At 28.9% G+C, this 21,880-nt stretch overlaps 1 protein-coding gene across 4 annotated transcripts in view; it reads right to left on the bottom strand.

Moving 5' to 3' along the window:
- Positions 1 to 15,137: 15,137 nt before the first annotated feature.
- The window catches only part of myo (growth/differentiation factor myoglianin), a 37,356-nt gene continuing 30,613 nt past the window's right edge, over positions 15,138 to 21,880 (bottom strand). For 3 of the 4 annotated variants that reach the window (XM_089219285.1, XM_089219287.1, XM_089219286.1), the window contains exon 5: positions 15,138 to 15,646. In XM_089219285.1, the coding sequence (XP_089075411.1) occupies positions 15,251 to 15,646 (396 nt within the window). In that variant the 3' untranslated portion in view covers positions 15,138 to 15,250. Of the gene's footprint in view, positions 15,647 to 19,245; positions 21,348 to 21,880 lie in introns of those variants that run through there. The other variant, XM_015512199.2, reaches the window with a different exon arrangement.

The following is a 21,880-nucleotide window of genomic DNA, read 5'->3' as shown; positions in this document are numbered from 1 at the left end:
TACCTACAATATTACAATCATACAAAACACAATTAAACAAACAAGGAAATTTATTGCCCATCGACCACTGTATAAAATATAATTATAAGTTCTGTCTGAGAAATGTAAACACTTGTAAAAAAATATTGTTATAAAGATGTGGTATTAAGTTTAAAAACTTACCTGTTGATAAACATGTCTAATTTACAAAATACGTAGATAAACATTCATAGGTGGTACTTAGTTACTTGTGTATTAGTAATAAATAAGACACCTGTATACATTTTAATATAATAAACAGCAGGTGGTTTGTGTTTTGAAAACTACTAGGAGTTTTAAATTTTAACCTTCTCAATGGACCAAATAGATTCACTTTACCACTGGAAAAGCTACTAAAGTTTAAAATCGAAGTATTATTTCGACTGTCGAGTACACAGACACAAAAAAACAGGATCTAAAAGAATCTAAAAATCTTTAAGAATCTAAAAAATGTCTAGTACTACATATTTAAAATAAGTGTTCGTATGTTTTTACTAAATCATATAATCAGATAAAATTGTTTTAAAAAGTGTAAAATACATACAATTATCAGTTTAAAAAACAGTACCTTCATTATGGAATTACTAACAGATAGTCAGAACAGAGAAATCCAGCACACTTTTTAAATTTGAAAGCAATAATATAGGTTCTCATTAAAATTTTTTCAAAAAGCTCAGTTGATGAGTTCAAAAAAGTGAACACCAGTATTTGTGAAAAAAATAAAACTTATACTCGTTTACTAACAGTAACAGTAATGTTCAGTATTTTTACAAAAACAATGATGATTGAGAGTACTAAGTACTAGTTTGTTTTTAACTGAATCTTATAAAAATACTGCCATTACACTTTTTATATGATCTTAAAAGTTATTATTGTAATATTATGCTTTTTGGTTATAATGTAAATGAATCAATTTTTTATGATGTTTTACTCTTTTTCATTTAAATAATTTATTTATCTCAAACATATCTAAGCACATATTATAAGCATTACACTACTTCTTATATAACTCTTGTGCATATTTATTTAGCATAAAGTTGTCTGAATTAATTTCTTAAATTATTTTATTATTATATGCCTATACCAAATTACTTTGTGCTGTCTGAAAAATGTTGAAAATACTATACATGAATGCTCTCGTGCAATTCTTACATATTTTAATATACTTGTGGACGCAATTAAATGAATTTAAAAAAAAACTATCTACTTAAATGTTATACTTGGCGTTTAACATTATACTTATTAATTAACCATTAACTGTTAACTTCATTAACCATTTTTTAGCTTTATAAAACTTCTATGAACTAAAAAATCACTAGTATTTTTATGTATATATCTACGTGAAATAATTAAAACAACAAACCCTAATTTGTTTTCTTATTTTACAAATAGTAAAAATAACTACGAAGTTAGTTAAAATACTGTTAATTTTGTGATACTTTTATTTTCAGAAAAATTCCATAGGTTATTAGTCTTTAACACTACTAAACAAAATTCCACTTACAGACTATAGTATCGTTTTTTATTTTAATGTGTTGATACAATAATTCATATTTCAGAATTATTATATCATCTATACCTATATCACTGTATCAATTACCCATGTATGCTTATTAGTAATTTACTAAAATTAAACTTACTCCATTAGCTAGTATGTAAGTTTTATATAGATTTCAATTTTAAGAAAAGAGTAGATCGTTACGTTCCACAGAATAAACACGGAAACGTAAACATCACAATGTGATGTTTATTGGAATAAGCACTTTGCAAAGTATATGTCTTTGACGCAAACAACATACATGCTGTAGTGAAGACAGCATGTACCTCGTGTATAAGAAAAATAGGATTATAAAGCAAAGTCACTAGAACTCGGACACCAGAACTACAACTTTAAAAACCGTTTAACTAGATATAAATCTAATATATATACATAAACCTACACCGCGTAGATAATATATCAGTTATAGACATATACAAATTAATTATTCGCATTTTATGATAAATATATATATTATTATACTATACATAGTATATACAATAAACTCATATAAATTGACTAATCTATCTATACCAAGGAGTTATTGTACATATATTTAACAACTGTTTTAATTTTTTCCCAAAAGGACAATGTACAGACAGACATAGTATGAATCCCTTACGTGCTGTTTCCGGCCAACCACGAGTTTACAAAGGACGGTCTTGTACTAAAAACTTGAAAATGTAAAAGGGGTTGGTGTCCTCAATATATCGAGTACTTGTGTATACATATAACCAACCGTAGTTTGCAGTATACGAATATAAGATGTAAAAAAAAATTCATGAAAAGGCATTAAAATTTTTTTTCATACTAAATTGACATAATGAATTTGAAGTATAATATAACTTATATGATTTATATGGATAGATAAATAATATTATGTTGTTATATATTCATCTATCTCTGGTCGGACAAACACAAGTTTCACTATTTCTAATGTAATAAATCGAGATCAATTTGAATACGTACAATCGTGGTTGTGTGTGTGTGTGTGTGTGTACACATAACATTTATATTATATATTATAAATCTACTATCTACTCACTACTATACACGCCACACGTCATGTACGATATTTTATGCGTATACCTACAGTATAATATTATAATTATGATAGTGCAGTCGGACGTCCCAACAGGCGGGCACCAGATCGGTATCGGTTTACAGTTTTATTTTTGAGCTGGAACCGCACACGTTCTACCAAAGTCTGAACGACATGACGATCACGCAAACTGTATAATAATAATATAATAGTGTTATAATAATGAGAATAAACACACAATAATAGTAAAAGAAAAGGTTATCTCGTTATCTGTGTGTAGAAATCGATGAATTATTGTTGTGACAAAACTACTACCGACGAACATCCTTCAACCAACCAGACGGGAAAAGATTACCGCGTGAGAGTATCGTGTAAGAATGAAACTTCCGTTATGCTGGATAATATTTAAATATTTATTTCTATAATAGGTACTCCGTAAGAAGCGTAACTGCGTAAGTGATGTGACTTGCGATATCGTATCGCGAAGAGATTTGTCCACTCTGCAATGGGCAGATATTAAAATCTCTCACACCTCAGTAAGTGTGTAATTATTATAGGCTTTCAACAAAATGTAATCTTTACACAACATGAGTATTCCATACGACAGATAACGAACATAATTTTATGATAATTAATTGTTATGCCGCATAAACATTCGATCATAATTTCTTGAACAAATATAAGAAACAAAACACTATTTTATTATTATTGTGTTATATTAAATGATAATAAGAAATCGTTTCTAATCATTTAAATTATAGTTTGAATATAGTCAATTTTATATTAAATTATTATTATAATGTTAACTAAGTTTCTATTATACCAAATATGTACCTAGCGATCATGTTGAATAAATCACATCGTCTAATATGCGCATACCTAAATAGTATAAGCATAGATATCCCAGTATAAAATAAATAAATAATATATTTATGTTTTTGATGAGAAGATGATGGTTATATTTCATATTTTCAATTATACACTTAGTGAAATAAAAAACAATATCTGTTACTTTTACTAGCTATATGCCTATATTAATAGTTGCATTCGTAATATCAATGATAGCGATAGGTATTGGTTCAGTTTTAAAGGTATTATAACTTATAAGGATACTTTGTACAGAGTTATAAAAATATATATATTTTAAAGAACTAGGATATTAATGAGGAGAATAAATAGCCATAATCCCGAGAAAAAAAATATGCGAATACTATTATAAATAAATTACCAAAAAATAACGACACCTTTTATTTTTGGACTTATTTTTTTAGTAATAAAAATACCCGCTGTGGCATAGGCAATTAAAAAACATTATAGGTTGGTAGACTTAATTCCAATAAATATATAATATAATATTGGCTTTTTGGACTCATGTATAATTAATATAATAGGTATATTTCATGTTTATAAATATATTAAAACAATATACAAAGTAAATAAACCTTAAAAATTGTTTATTTAATATATCAATCACGATGTTTCTATATTTATCACAAAATCACAGCTAAAATAACAATTTATATCAGATAAAACTCATGAAAAAAATAGTTAAATATTACCTAATTTATAATTAAATTAGTATTAATCCTGAAATATGTTACCTAGTTATAATAGATAATTAATCAAATTTTTCATTATGTGAATACTACATATCCAATGAAAATAATACTCATAATGACCCATTTGTCATTAAAAAGTTATAAGAATACTTGTATTTAGATACTCGAGTACTCGTAGGTAGACACTTCACAGTTGTGCAATTCCATTTTTTCTGGCCAGGAGGTTTAATATGTAATATTATTTATTTATTCTGAAAAAGCCAATTAAGTGTATAGGTTAAACTAAATAATGATAATTATTGAAAATCAATAGCTTATAGTTAAGTTCAGAGCATTTTATGAATAGCTTATGAAAATTGGTAAATAAAATTATATAATTACCAGACAAAAAACACCAAATAAAGCACTGTATCACTGAAGCTAAAAGTTCTTTTTTACTGCAGAGCTAGTTTTATAATACCAAAGAGCCCAAAGGGGTGCTCGTTACCTATACCATGGTTACAACTGGCAAGTTTAATTACATTCATATTATAATATATACTCGTAATAAAATGTTCCACTTCATTTGTTATTTACATGCATTACATTACACGTTAAAATAATCATATATTATAGGTATTCTATTTTCAATTTTAATGTCGTATACATATTACGAGTACTAGGCTCAACTGAAAAAGTTCATGTGACTAATTTTATGATTCTTACTCAATTCTCAATTTTCTTCGTTATCACAAAAAACAATTTTATTAATTTGGATCGTTTAAAATATGATTTAGGTACATAATATTATATACATATTTTAGACTACGATAATCAGAACATGTTTTTTGTCATACATTTTTGTTTAATTTAAGTTCTAAAATCAATCATTTATATCATCAGTACCTCGATTTGTTTTTGATTTGTTCCAAAAAAAACTCCAGGCTAAGGAAAGAGATAACAATACTAACAAGGCTTGATGTTTGTCTTTTTTTAAAGTTTCTTTTTATAAGAAATTTACAATCTGTTTATATCTAGAACAATAAGCAAATGTGCACAGAGTAATTTACATATGAATCTCTTGAGGGAAGAAACCACCCATTAGCAACATTAGTAACATTAATGACACTACCTATTTTGAGTTTTTATTTTTTTAGTTTATTAAGTTAAGCTATTTTAAATTTGAGATAGAAGGTCGCAAAACCATCTTCGCTTAAGCCGTCTTAGGGGATTATCTGAAATGGAGGAAAAAGATTTTTGAAAGTTAATTGTAAAACAATATGTATTCAATTTTTAAGAGTAAATAAAATTCTTTATGATAACATTTAATACATTGTGTTCTGGCTGTAGTTGTGGAGTTAACATTTCTATGGACATATAGAAATATTATAATATAATTAAGATACTTAATATGAAACAGTAGGTATTACTTACTTCATACTTGTATGTATCTATTTAAAGAACTCAATATTCGAAAAATTAAAGACAATCGTGTTTTTTTCTTTATTTTATTTTAATAAAATCTTTTTGATTAAACATTTGTCTGTTTTATTTTATAAGGTCCAATACCCATGATACTATTATCCCATATGGCAAAATGCATGTATAGACACTGGATAATAAGATTCTAAAGAAGAATTTATATACGATGTGTCTCTCGCCTGTGGTGTATTATGGTTCTAATTTATGCGAAACAGAATGTTGGCGCCTCCGTGATTTGATTTACGATAGAATTGTATTTAAGGGCAACCCGATCTCATTTTGAATCGTGGGCGAACCACTTTTGAGGTGTACGTACTGTATATATGCCGCAAACGTTTAAATCATTTGTATTTTTTCCTTTTTTAAAATTGCCAGACACTCGAGGCCGTTATTTTTTTTAAATGTTCAAAATTACGCGAACCTTGAATAAATCTGAATATAGTAACCTAGTGATGTGTATATAATGTTACTACTTTATGTATATATTTTGTTATACAAATCCCAATAAATTGTTGTTATCTATGTAAGTACCTACTAGATACAGACAATAACCCCACGCATATAAATATCGATTAATTTGTTTTAAAAAAAAAAAACAAAACAAAACAAAACAAATGCAAAGTACAATATTCTTGTTCATATTATATTTTAAACTTTTTTTGATTAGTTTACAGTAAACTGATAGATAGTGATTTGTGATAAACATTTATTAGTACCAGCTATAGCATATATAAGTTTTATATCGTTAATTCTCACTGGAAATAATCTTATAAAATTATATAATATAATATATAAGGTGCTGTGTAATAAATATACTTTATTAATTTAATTTAATGTTTACTTCGATTTCTACAAGCTGTATTAGTTGTTTAACATATGTAGGTACTTTTTATGTTTAGTTATATTATAGGTTTGTATTTAATTCTTAAATCTTATTATAATCTTGTATATATAAATATATATATATTCTATCAGAATTCAAATCTTTAAATTCTTTATAGATTAATTATGACTTTAAAGACAACCAATAAGGAGTGTAAACCTGGAATTTCGATTTGCCTTTAAGACATGCTATGTTCTTGATGTTAAAGTCAAATTAATAAAAACTTAAACTATCCCTACCAATCAAAATTTAAATACTATATCTGGTTTGACTTCGGAGTATCAATAATTCAGCAACTATTCCCATTAACATAAAATTTCAGCTGCAATAACTATGATAAATATTGAAATATAGGTACTAGGGCGGGTGTAAAAGAAATAAGAAAAAACAAAATCGTCACGATAATTTAAATATGGTAGTCGGCAGATACAAACGATTAAAGAACACGATTAAATAATATATCAATGGCCAGCCAACAATATAATACAACTACGTAATAAACGTTCTAGTATATTATTAAGTATGACTTACCTATTATATTTAGTGTTGTAAGTATTTTTGGTGAGTACTATACATGATATAATTTTCCTTCTCATTTTAACAGACTTAGGACTATTCATGATCTAAATAGACCAAACATATGGTTAAAAATGTTTTTTTTACAGTTTATTTATTATAGTTTTTTTGTCATTAAAAATATGAACTATTCGAATTTCATTATAATAATAAATGATAATAACATAGTATAAACTAAGAAAAAATATTTGAAATGTTATACTCTCGACCGCTCAAAATGTGCGTTACCTAGATTTATACTTAGATCGCTGACTCTCGTGGGCCATTGCCCGCATATGCAACAAACGACTAGTACTCAATAATCGTCAAAGACAGCTTCGCCTCCTCCTCTCTTCCAAACGCGTCACACTACATAACAAAATCCGTACGAATAAGGTACTCCTTAAACCTATGGTCCTATGGAATCCAACTCTGGGGATCAGCCAAAGACTCTAACATAAACCGTATTCAAACTTTTTGATATAAATGCCTCCGGCAGATAACTAAACTTCCTTTGTATGTGTCGAATGACACCCTCCACGGGGACCTCCTCATTCCAACAGTTAAAAACGTCGCCAAAACTCTATACAAACGTTTCCACCTCAAACTTTCAAATCAACGAAACCCTCTCATTAAAAACCTCTCCTCTCAAACAATCCCGGGTGACCCAATCTGGCCGACGTTTAATGTGTAGCTGGTGAACCCCGACACAAAGTGTGTAATCCGAAATTGAAAGTGTGCACTACGGATTCGAGAAGTGTGTACCTACTAAATACTAATAAATAAGACTACTTTATAGATAGTAATAAGTAGTACAGAATACATTATACACATTTTTTTTAAATAATATTTTTTTAGCCACCCGCGGTTCTATATTATTTCATTGTACATTAAAAGATGTGCAGTACGAATTTTTGTGATAAATAGGGACAGAATTAGTCCACTAATCACCAGGGGTGTAATTAAGGGGGGTGAGGGGGATATATCCCCCCCAGTGCCTATATAATGTGTATATTTATATATTAATTTGAAGCTTATGGAATTATATGTTTTATGGTGCTGACATCACGACGAAATATATTAAACATAATTAATATCAGGAAATCTATAAATTATTATTTAATTAAAAAGTAAATTTTAATTCTAATATATTCAAAATTTACATTTTGAAGAAATTATTATAATATTGTATAGGTACTAAATTGTGTAGAATTTTAAAGCACATTTATTAATACATTTTGTGTACATATATATTAGTTTAAGAATATTTGATGAAATAGTTTTCCCAGATATTGTACTTGAAAATCTAAGTAATTTGTGTGGAAAAAAATGTTTATCCCCCCCTAAGATAAATTCCTAATTACGCCACTACTAATCACTACTATCCCGCCATATATAGTGCTATTATTGAATAGCGTCTTCATTCAAGCCAACCACGACCTATTATGTACTCCACCATTGTGCTTATTGTAAATATTTCTCTTACAGATTGTACAAATTAAATAAATATGTTAAATAAAAAAAAAAACATGTTTAAATCGAATATAAATAATAAATAGGTATTGTATAAAAGAAATAATTATAAATTATTGTTTAAAAAAATCACAAGGTTGTTGGTAAAAATGTATAAGACATTAATTTTACAAAATGTAATCGATTAATAATTCTTCCTGAATTATTTTCATTCATTTTGAATTTTATAAATTTTTCTTTTAGTATGATACAGATTTTTCACTTTTTCTATGTTTCTCATTTTAATATACGTATGTATTGATAATCTTAAATAATTGGGCATTAACATATTTCATGTAGGAAAATACCAAAAAAGTAATTGATAAAAATATAGCTAATCAATGTAATTGGGCTTTCATTTGGGTGAATGACCAAATTAACATATCGTTTGAGCGAATTTATACATAATATCATTTGGGTGAAATTTAGAAGGACCCATAATTTATCTAATACATCGTTTGGGCGAGCTATAGATATATATTTATAAACATTTATATAGACTAATAGGTATTCCTTCCCATTTTTAGGACTCTCAGTTAACTCTAACTGGTATGGTTAAAAATCTTTTATATTATCATATATATATATATATAATATTTATTATATTAACTAAATTTTAATTAATAAATGTCACACTTCAGTATCTGATTAGATTAGACATGGGCAAAAAATGAAAACCCACACGTCTTAGTACAATCTAACAATATTCACTATCTATATTTGTAAATTGATGTATAAATACCAATCAGCCGTAACGATATAATAATATTTAGCTGTTGTAAATATTATAAAAATTATTGTAGACTTACCTAGGTATGTTATTACTTCCCTATTATTCAATAATTTATAAATTCGCTTAAACGATCTGTCAATTTCTCGCCCAAATGAATGACATCCTTGTAATTTACAATATTTTTCATTTGGATTTACATAAAATACTTTGTTACTTACTTAAAATAATCCCGGACCCAACTAGTGTAGTATACCTGCGATTTAACCCTAGTACTCGGAACCCAACTAGGATGCTCCGTATAATTTATGAACGACTACGAATTGTTTCCCAATTGTTAAATTGGTTCCCGGGTTGTCTATATAGGTAACATATGAATTGGTTCCCAGTGGGAAATTCCCACAAGGTTTCATGATAATGCAACCTTGTTAAATTCGCTTTTCAAACTATTCTGATATATTTAACCAGAAAAAATGTCCGTCTCATTTATTCGGACATAGGACTGTTTAGAATTCAATTAAGTTCAAATACTTTAAACACTATCTAGAATACTAAGTTGTGGTTAAAAATGTTGCATAGTATAATATATTAAAATATACAATACATATGTATTTTTCAACAATAATAATTGTGCTTATAATAAATAAGTAACAATAATGTAAAAATATTTCATAATAGGTACCTAAATAATATAAGAAAAATATTAGTGTGGTATGAATTTACAACACACACTTTTAACGAACTGTAGGTTCGAAATTTGGCCCTCTTTCAATTTTTTTAATATTTTCATCAAATAAACTTTTCCTTTTCAGTATTTTTTTTTTTTACTTTAATTTAATTAACTAATCAATCTATTAGATATAAAATTATATTTATATACTTTCCCAAACATCGTAAAACCTAATACAATATTATAAGATTATCGATTATACATAGGTACACGTAGTATCTTGTAACAGTGAGTTGTATACTGTTAAACTGATAAGCAATTTTATTCAGAAACCAATTCGAACAGTTGTATACTGGAAGGTATTTTTTTCCCGTGAACCAATTCCACATTTCTCTAATTTATTCTCTCTTAATATCCTGGATAATCCTCCACGTTGCTTAAAACGTAATTGCCCGCTTGACCTCTTAAACCCTTATTACAATACAATATTTAAATAGGTTGTTATTTAATAAATTATATAATATTTTTGAAAAAATCAAGGTTTTAATTTAATATTTGATATTTCTATATAGATGAATACCTACTTTTCTAACGCATTTATTGTTAAAAAGCATTTAATATTTTAATGCGAAAGAAAACCAACGAAATTTTTGATACCTACAATAAAAGTATAAAATATCAGTAATTACGCAGGAGTCATGCTCATCTAAAACATAGTGGACATTATTTATTAATAAAAAATTTTATATGTTTGTATCATTATTCATTACTATCAAATCAAGTACTTATTCTATTTAATTCTATGAAAGTATGGTCGTCAAATTATCCAACCAAAAATACCGGACAAAAAAAAAAGATAGATATTTGAAATGCCTAACTTAAAATAATGTAAAATGACACAAGCAATGAAGCAACTATAAAATAAACAATAATAAAAAAGCGGCTAAGTCGTGGATGTTGCACTGCAGCTGTACAGTAGGTTACAAGAGGGTTACTGTAATGGATGGAATTAAATTTGAATCCAATGATATTATAATATTATATCATTGGATATTTGTATACGAAAAACGATTCTGAGTGGATAGAATATATTTATACTTATATTTGGTGAAAATTTCATGTATTTATGGTCATTTGTTTTAAAGTTACATCAAAAACCAAAATCGAATTTGTCGAAAACTGATTGTGCGTAAAATTTCCCGTTTTTCCCTTAAATTTTAGTTTGTTTACTTTTGACCCCCCCAAAGTACCAACTAGATACACTTTCTGATCGAACGAGGTACTGAAGTCAAAAATCGAAGCACTTTTACTGCCTCAAAACGTGATGACAGACACAAAAAAAAAATTTAATTAAAAAATTAAAACACACATCGTGTTAAAATCAATACATTCATCGCTCCGCTCAGAATCAAAATGTACGATTATCATGATCCTTATTTTACTCATATTTCTTAATATTATAATTTATTTAAGTATTCAATAGTTAATAGTTAATATGCAACGGATAATTTTAGAACTCAATTTATAAATGTCACTTAACCAATGTATAATTTAAAATGCAGGTAAATTTTGAGGTAACAACAATAATTCTAATAGTATTTTATTAAAAGTATTTTAAACAAGCAAACACATTATACCTATGGTATATACTACAGTTAGCAACTACGATTAAATTTCAATTAACATGTTTAGTCAATGAATATACAATAAAAAATAATTAAAATCTCTATTGCTTAATACGGTATTTCAAATACAAGGAGTTACAATAGATGACATAAATGCACGCAAGAATATTTGGTTAAGGAAAACTTATTTGAAGAATTACAATCTACGACCTATTAAAATAATAATCATATTACATTTTTAAATGTTTAGGAAATACATTTTGATTTTTAATCAACTTTAACATATTAATATACAATAAAATTCAATTTTTTTTTTATTAGTTTTCAGTTTAACTATTACAGCTCAATAATTAGGTAAATATAAAATTCATAACTAATGCATTTTTTAATGTTTTTATTCAAAATTTTTGCTAAAAATATATTTTTTATTCTCATTTAACGAGTACCTATAATTACAATAATTTTTTTATAATTAATGAAGAAAAATTAAAATCGTTTTATAATATCAATATTATAAGTATTTTTTAACTCAGGCATATATACAGGGTGATTCTTTTAACAAACAACACTGATTATTTCAAAAACTATTGACTTTTTTCAAATTTTTTTTTTTCAAAATTTTAGAATCATCTTGTTCTAGAACTATATATTTTTTTAAATATATTCACCCTTATATTTATCAGGTTAATCATTATCAACTTTTGATTTTCAAATGACAACCTATACTTAAAATTTCATAAACTAAAAAGGCTATTTTTTCAATGAATTTTCACGTTTAAATTTTCATTTTTCGTTAATCCGTTTACAAGATATAGCCTCCCAAAGTTGGGTAGTTTTGGGTGGTGTTTGTGTGTTATAGGTGTATGTTAGGTGGTATTTACACACAAACACCATATAAATGTTGTTTGATAAAAGAATCACCCTGTATATATATATATGTATAATAATATGTACCTCTTACATTTATTTAAAGAATACTTTATTTGATTTATTATTTTTATTATTATTATTTACTTGACAACTTAAGAAATTTATGTAACAAAACAATAATAAAAAAAAAAAAAATTAAATAAAGTCCATTGTATACAGAAAAATCAACATTTAAAACTATTTTTTCAGTCCAATTTACTTAAATCGTAAAAGACTGAAAAATATAGCCATGTAATTTAGAATTTAATTTCGATAATTTATTTCCTTATTGTTTAATTTCAGTATTGTAACTTACAATGTCGCAATGCATTTTAATTAGATGTAGTTGATACAATCTTTCAGTATTTTATTTTACGACATAAATCAATCGCATACACAATTAAGTACAATAGTATTGTACGGAACCACAAAATAATAAATTGTGTATATGTTTTAAATTTTATTTAACTTGATTGTAACATGTAATGCTTGTATTTTTAGTAACGTACATTTTAGTAACTACAGTCGAAGATGCTCATACTGATATTTTATTAAAGTATTAACCATGGCATAAGGCAATTTGAGGTTTATGCTTGAATTTAAATATTACCCGTATATTGTCAATTGTTTAACATCATTACATAAGTATAATATTATATATATTATATTTAAAATTATAATTTAATTAATTATTTTTTGTAGTACTTGATATACTTATAGCAATAATTAAATAATAATAATAAAATTCTTTCTCGGTAAATTATTTTAATAAGTTTATTAATTATAGCTAAATTATTTACATTAGTTTCCCTTTTTATTATCATAATATATTTTTATACGTGATTATTATTATTTATTCAAATCTTTAATATGCAATTGTCTAACTCATGATAAATAAATATATTTATAATGATATAATATTTTATAAGTAAATGTTTATAAAAGAAATATATTGAATAAATACATTTAAAAAAATAAAGGGTATATGAGAGTATAGGAGGTGGTTTTCTAACTAAAAAGGAACTTAAACATAATATAAATATAAATGTACTTTAAAGTGACAAATATAACTGTATAATAATATATCATAATGATCGTTGAAACCATTTAAATGTTGTATAATGATAAATTCTGAATTGAATATTTGATGTTTCATAAGTTATAACTGCGTTAATATAAGATCTATAATATTGTAGTTTGTTGTACCACATAAATCGAAATAATAATGTTTGGGAATAGCAAACTACTTAAAACCCCGTTGAAATGTATGTATAAATAAAACATGAATACTCGATGCACAACAAAATTAATAGGTAGGTGAGAATCAAAGAACCTAAAGAAAAAGTATAATAATTATAGATAGGTACACTCTATAGTAACTTAAATTATGTACATGTTACAATACAGTGTTATTTTTTTCGTTTTATAAATATAAGAATATAATAAAACAACGGAAAATGTCTTTTAATAATAATAATAGTAATAATGAATGTAACCTATACGAAAGCGAGGTAGTGCATGAAATTAATCATTATGCATTACATTTGATGTGAATATGTATCATATAATATTATAATTTTTTAAATGCGGTCAAGTATCTTACCTCGAACACTGCGAGAATCGCGTGTTTGTGAAAAAAATTAGAATATAAAAACGAGGCACTGCATGAAAGGAATTTGTTCATAAAAGAAAAACGGCTGTGAGGTATACACATAAATACCTACATAATTAGTGTCGTCTGGTATTGTTTTCGCTTATATACATTTTAGAAACATAATACAGTTAATAATTGACTAGTGCAGCTGCAGATTGTCGGCAGTTTCATTATGACGTCCCGAAATATAGAAATCGTCTACATTTTATTTAATAATGATATTCGTCTACGTATTATGCGAGGACAATGCCTATACAACATGTGAATTGTATATATATATATATATATATATATATATATATATTATATATATATTATAGGTGTGTATCGTAATATTATAACGTCATATCTTACCGCCGGTGGTTTTAGTGTGAGGTGTTTTCCACGGACGGATAGAAGATTCTCGTATGATTTCCCGATCGAAATGTCACTCTCGAATTCTATCGTAGGTATTATTATACGTTTCGCCGTCGACACGGTGTCGGTGAAATGTATATAGCTGGGAAGTTTACTATTGAAAAGGTATTGCGACGAGCGATTTTTTTTTGCAGAAAAACCGAAAATTCCGAGATAATATTATAGCAGTATTTTACATATTATTATCATAGCAATTACCTATATATAAAAACCGATATCGTGTAGGTAATGTTAAATGTACGAGAGGCACACCATAATTTTCATTGTACTTATATGCAAAACGAATGAACGCGCATTAAAAATGGCGTCTATAGTTGGGGACGGGGTTGAAATCATAAAAAAAAGACATTCCTGAAGTGCACGCATATAGGTAAGTACCAACGTTTGATTAGAGGATATAATTTGAAAATGTATAATAATACAAACAAACGAACAAAATACAAAATTAAGACGCTAATAATATATATATATATATATATATGCATGTATATATATATATATATATATATAGTATAGGTATGCAATACAATAGTAAATGCAACTGGGACGAATTATAAAATAATAATAATAGTAATAGTAAAATTATAATATTTTTGCATAATATTATTATAAAATATGATAATAATAATAATAATAATAATAATAATAATAATATCATATCAACGACGGCGTTGGTCTCTAACTGCACCCACATCTGTCCACCACCATGCCGGGCAACAGGCCGTAGATAATGTTGAAGTCCTGGTCGAAGTACAGCATGGATATGGCGGACAGCTTGCGGGGAGCGCAGCACGGACCGGTGCCCGGGTACGCGCCCGACTTGTTGGTGAGCTGTGCGAGGTGGGTGTGCGGGTACTTCTGCAGGAACACCATCGGACATTCTCCCGAACAGTAGTTGGCCTCGTACTTCTTGGGTGCAATGATCCAGTCCCAGCCAAAATCCTCGAAGTCCACAGTCAAAGGGTACCGGCAGCATAGCTGCTCCTTTGAGTTTTCGTCGCAGTCCTTGCCAAGTACATTGCGTTTGGCCCGCGACCGACGTTTGTCTTCCGTGTGCACCTCCAGGTATGGGATCTGCGCAAAAACCCACACAGATCAATGACGACGTTGTCGGTGTGTAGGAATTTTGTTGGTCAGTGGGTGGGTCGGGGTAGGTTGGGTTCGTTGATCGATGACGTTTATTTATTTTTTTATTTTTTTACGGTTCTGGGCATGTTGGGTATAGGTGGTAAATATGATGTCCTACCTTCTGTGTGATTCTCTTCACAGAAATAACTCAAAGTTATCTCGAAAAGTGTTGGAAAATATTTTTGTTTTTCATAATGTTTTATACTTTGGAGTAGACAATTAAAAATGTATGCTGTTATTCCAAAAAGTAAAATAAAAATGTTGAAATTATAACGATACAAAAAAATATATGGTATACCTATTGTAAGAAATATGTATTTTCTTGTGAAAAATGATATTTCTTATAACGACCTCGAGTTATTTAAAAAATAATAATTATAAAAAAACGTTAACTATATTTAGTACCTATGATTATAAAACTCATAGAAGGTAATAACTTTTCGGTACACCGAGGAATCATTGTTAAAAGGATCGCATAATACAGCATGTGTGTAGGTACTCTTCTACTATACACCGCACGTGTAACGTTGTTATGTAATAATATTTAATAATATGTTATAACTTATAATAACAATATTATACTTAATTTATTATTATTATTATACATATTACATACGCCGTTCAACAGTATTGCGTAACACATTTGCCATCTAATATAGTTATTAATTTATTATCATATATTATTACTTTTTTTTTTTCATTGTTATAGCGTCGTTGGTCGGTGAATGATTATGTATCTAAGATCTACTAAAGGTACGATTCCATCGGACTGCAGCACGATATACTTCAACCCGACCGTGGTAATGCGCTGCAGCAGTTAAAATGGGCGCGTTATAAATACGTCGTAAATTCATGATATTATATACAATAAATCGGTACCATACTACCCACTGCATTTATAAAATCATAATAATAATAGTTATATGCATATTACGTAAAAATATGTTTCGTATAACAACACCTATATAGGTACGTAAAATTGTAATATAATAGGATGCGATTAGTTATATACATACTCGTATTATACGAGTACCTATACACATATTATTATTCGTACGTATATCGGAGCGACACAATCGAATCACTGGCTATGAGACGACCGGTGAAGCACTTATGAATTAAAATACTAATTATAAAAATAATGATGATAAATTATCGATGTTATATATTATTGTAATATTACATTATAGTCTCGCCGCCGCCGCCGTCTCTGAGAGGGAGGGCGCCTCCCGGAACGTTTTCTTGACGGCGACGGCGACGGCGGTGTATCATACAAATGTATAATATTATTATGGGTACTGGCGATTTCGATTTATTTTTTTTCCTCACTCGTAATAATAATAATAATAATAATAAAAAATACGCATCGGCTGGTTTCGCATTGTACTGTCGACGCCGCAACGACGTGCAATATAATATAAAAAAGTGTACAACACAATAAAGTAGGTACGACGTCCGACGTATAGACCGGTCGCGGATACTTTCGGTTTGTTCGGTCGCGTCGGATTATTATCGTTGAGAGTTATCGCACGATTTTTACGGACCGTGCATGATAGTGTACCTACATTATACAGTAAATGCCTTCGGTCCGGTCGCCGCATAAACGCCACAGCGTGGTACATAATATGCGATATTATATAATAATATCGCATATTATACTATTTTTTACACCGGAATATAAAATAATATATATAAAAAATATGATCTTTACGTTAAGTTACGTTATTATATACCAATTATATTTATATATTGTGTAGTATTACCTATACCCAATAGTCAATACAAACCGATTGGGTTTGCGTCCCGTCAGTACCGTACCGTTTTACATATTATATGTTATTAATATTTATTGTTAAGAGGACGTCAGCGCACTCGTTTTTTTTCTTTCTCGAGTCAACGTGCAACATGTCAAATTTGTGTTCAACAGAACCTATCTCGGGTAAAGATAGATTTAATGTTGATAAAGTGAATTGATTATTGACCTATTGAAAACTTGCATAATATGCGTCGACCATGAACGTTAATTTTTTTACGACATTTAGATTTTTATATGAACATTTTAAATCGTTATGTTCTGCATATAAATTTAAATACCCTAAGGAATCTAATGTACAGACAATATTTTAAACTTAAAGATTAATAATAAACTTGCACATTTTGAACGTAGGTCAGAGAAAAAATAAAAATATATTTACGGTGACAACCACTTATTACAAAAAAATAATATTTTTATGGATGTTTATCGCAATTCTCAACTCTGTTACCTCCAAGTTTCTTGAAACCAAACATAATGCCCAATTCATGTACAGTGATGTCGGGACCCGCTAACTTGACTAATTTTATTGTGTCGTAGTACCTCCACGGGGAGACTTCTACGGTGCGTCTAATCTGTTTTTATATTTTATTTTATTTATAATTTTCCATCAATTGTTCTTAAGGTCCTATTTTGAAATAGATTGGACAAAAACTTTTAATAATATATTATGGATGTGCATACTAGTTTCGTCCCTGAGTTTTTTTGCATTATTTCTGAATTGTTTATTACTAATAATATTTACCATTTTATCGTGTTTACCATTTATTAATAAGGACCTATAATATTATAATGGCTGTTTGTGTAATAATAACGATTTCTATAATGCTATGCGTCTGCGTCTATGGGAACTACTATAATATTTGTGAGGCTTTTCATTCAAATTTCAACGGAAAGTTCTACAATATGATAGTCTTCATCGATCTTTAAAAATATATACCTATACAATGAGATACCTTTATAAACAAATAAGAAGCATTCACTTAATAAATTGCAAAACAAGTATATTAGGCAAACATTCATTAGAAATTCTATGCACAACATTAGATAAAACCAAACTATGAAATATAATAAATTATATGAAAAAATTTCAAATAAGGTTCTACTAGTGACTAAATATGCCACAATATGAAACAATACGAGAAATTAAAAAAAAATATAGCAAACATTGAAAAATATACATAATATACAATATAAGAGTTTATTATTTTTGATCAGTACATGTCTGATACGTCCTTCAAAAGCTGGCCCATAATTATTAGTAAAAAATCTCGAATCGAGATTAGGAATAACTTTTTACAGCGGACTGCGGTACGCAACTAGAGTCACTGCTATCATAATTATGTACGTTGTAATCTCCGGATATACTTAGTAAGGGTATTGTAAATAGTCACTGCCTATCAATGAACGGAGATTATTTAAAATATAGATATAAATTATATAATTATTATAGTAGGTATATGCATAGACGCAACTAGACTTCTAAAACGTGGGGTGCTATAGGTACTATTAAAAACATAAAATTGATGTTATTTCATTATAATTATAATAGTTAGATCTAAAATATCAAGGGGTGCTAAATTAGAACTTGTGGGTGCTAAAGACCCTTTTGCACCCCCCTAGTTGCGCCAATAGGTATATGTACTCTACATATGTCTATATAAGTCTATATAAGTCTATACTCATATTATAATACGATACGAATTACTATTCAATCGTTGGACAAAAGTAATAATTGTTTAATATTTAGTTTATTCAAGTCCAGTCGTAACATTTTTAATTTGTTTTAGAAACTATTTCTACTTATAAAATAAAATACATCTATACATTTTATATATATATATAATATTTTAAAATAATGCTACTTGCTAATGTTTTTTCTTTAGTTTTTTGATTTTACATTTTGAATTATAAAATCTATAAAATATTATACAGTGTTTTATTGTACATGTAAATTTGTCGACAAAAAAATTTAGACGTTTTGCATGAGCTAGCCTTGCACGTGGAAATCGTATACTACGTACTTAGCTCTATCATCCATTTCATATTAAGAGGACTTCACACGTATGACAGAGAATCTTCATTCACCAGTTCCAATAGTGTGCTATTAGTATTGACATTAGAGGGTATGTTAATTTACATATAATGTTATTAGAATTGAATATTGATCTATTACACAGTTTGATTGTAGTAGATTATTATCTAAGGCTTTTATTTATAACATTATTTTTATTAAAGTTATTATCATTTTAAAATTTACAGTGTCAAAGAGGTCATTACTTATTTAAAAAAATATAATATTAATAAAAGCCTATGTGGGGTTCTAGATAGATATATTATTACCTTTGAATTTTATAATAAGTTCAAAACTCTCACAAATATCGAAACTGACAGCTCACTATTAAAACTGGTAAATAAAAATATATTCTACGGTCATACGTGTGTAAGACGGAGAAAACACATGAGCATGCGATATCCTCTTAATAATGTGAACTGTAGAATGGTTAATTTTTTCGTCTATATAAGTAATATTATAATTTATAGTATATAAATAATTCACAAATATATTTCATAAATAATAACAATATAATACTAACTATGACACATATTATTAAATCGTATATTATGAAATAATTGAGTAGTCTTATTATTAATGATTATAACTATTATAAAATATTAGATTACACGCGTCATTGGGCGACATGTGGAATGACAACGACAGAAGAGGCGGCGACGCGAAAATAAAAAGATTCCGTTTTTAAAAAAATAGTAAAATAATAAAACAAACAAAAAAAGTGTATTTACAAAGAAGCGCGTTGCGAATAAATATTTTTTATTTTTATTTTATCGTTACAATATGAATAATATTTAATTCGTGGACAACGCGGAATACATCGTATATTATTAACATAATAATATCGAAAAATTCTAATGTTATCTGTAATTCACGTTATATAAATATAGGTTACGTTTTTCACTTATATCGCATTTTAGCGATGGAATTATAAACATCATGATATTTATACCTAACAAAATATCATCGTGTAGAGCGAAAATAATCAATGTGTGTGTGTGTGTGTGTGTGTGTGTGTGTGCGTGTGCGTGCGCGCGCACACAGGCACGTATCAATGTATCATGGGGGTCCGTGTAAATCCCCCCTTTAAAATTGTTCAAGTTTATTCACCCTAAAAATAATGATCCTTGACGACGACAAAAAAAAATTAAATTAAAATATGCATCGCATTTGACTGCGTGGTTTTATCCGCAATGATGCGTAATTGAGTAGTACAGAATTACGAAATATGGGTGTTGGAAATGAGAATTGGAGATGACGAGACCCCCCCCCCCCCTATGATGGGTACGTGCCTATTAGCGTACGCGCGAGTGTGTGTGTGTGTGTGTGTCATGTGACATTGGTGGCGAAAGGTGAGCGACTGGCGTTGCCATCGATTAGGTACAGCCGCATCTGTCCACCACCATGCCAGGCAACATGCCGTAGATAATGTTGAAGTCGGGGTCGTAGTACAACATGGATATGGCGGACATCTTGCGGGGCGCGCAGCACGGTCCCGTGCCGAACTTGGTCATCTGCACCAGGTGCGTGTGTGGGTACTTCGGGAACAGCATCGGGTCGCATGCGCCAGAACAGTAGTTGGCCACGTACCGCTTGGGCGCGATGATCCAGTGCCATCCAAACTCTTCGAAGTCGACCGTCAGCGGGAACCGACAGCACCGGGTTTCTGTGGACGTCTCGTTGCACGTCAGCCCGGAAGCCGCGTTCCGCCTGGCCCGGGACCGCCGGTCCTCCCGTGTGTGCACCTCCAAGTACGGGATCTAACAATATTACGGACCAATAGGATTAGAGTCGACTACGACGAGTATGCTTGCTTTTGGGGGTGTACGGTGGTGCGTGTGTGTGTATGTCGGGTTGTGCACGCCAAGCGGTAGAGGTATTTAATGTTATATATATAGGTGTTATATATGTTATGATGGTGTTGCAGTCGTTGCAGGTGTAGGTGGTGTTTGTGAAGGTGGTGTAAGTGGTGGTAGGTGGTGTGTTATAACAGCGGTAACCGACTGCACAACGACGGTGCATCAAAAGAAATCATGAGCGACACGGTGGCGCACAATCGATGGACGGCGGGCAGAGGTGGAGTGGCGGGAATGTGACGGTTGAACGGACGATAATGATTTTGTAATTTTCGAGAGAAAAAAAACCGTAAACGATGGGTCGAGGGAGAGATAAAGAGAATGAGCGAGGGAGTGAGAGAGAGAGAGGAGAGATTCTGACGTGTGTTACACTTCGACTGATATATATAATCTTCTACGTTGTTCGATTAACACACTCGTTTTCTTTTTATATATAT

Source organism: Diuraphis noxia, unplaced genomic scaffold (genome assembly GCF_037042655.1).
Source record: "Diuraphis noxia isolate RWA-SAM2 unplaced genomic scaffold, SU_Dnox_SAM2 contig0002, whole genome shotgun sequence".
Classification (NCBI taxonomy): domain Eukaryota; kingdom Metazoa; phylum Arthropoda; class Insecta; order Hemiptera; family Aphididae; genus Diuraphis; species Diuraphis noxia.
The sequence above is the reverse complement of the archived record's forward strand: the minus strand, read 5'-3'. Positions and strand labels throughout refer to the sequence as shown.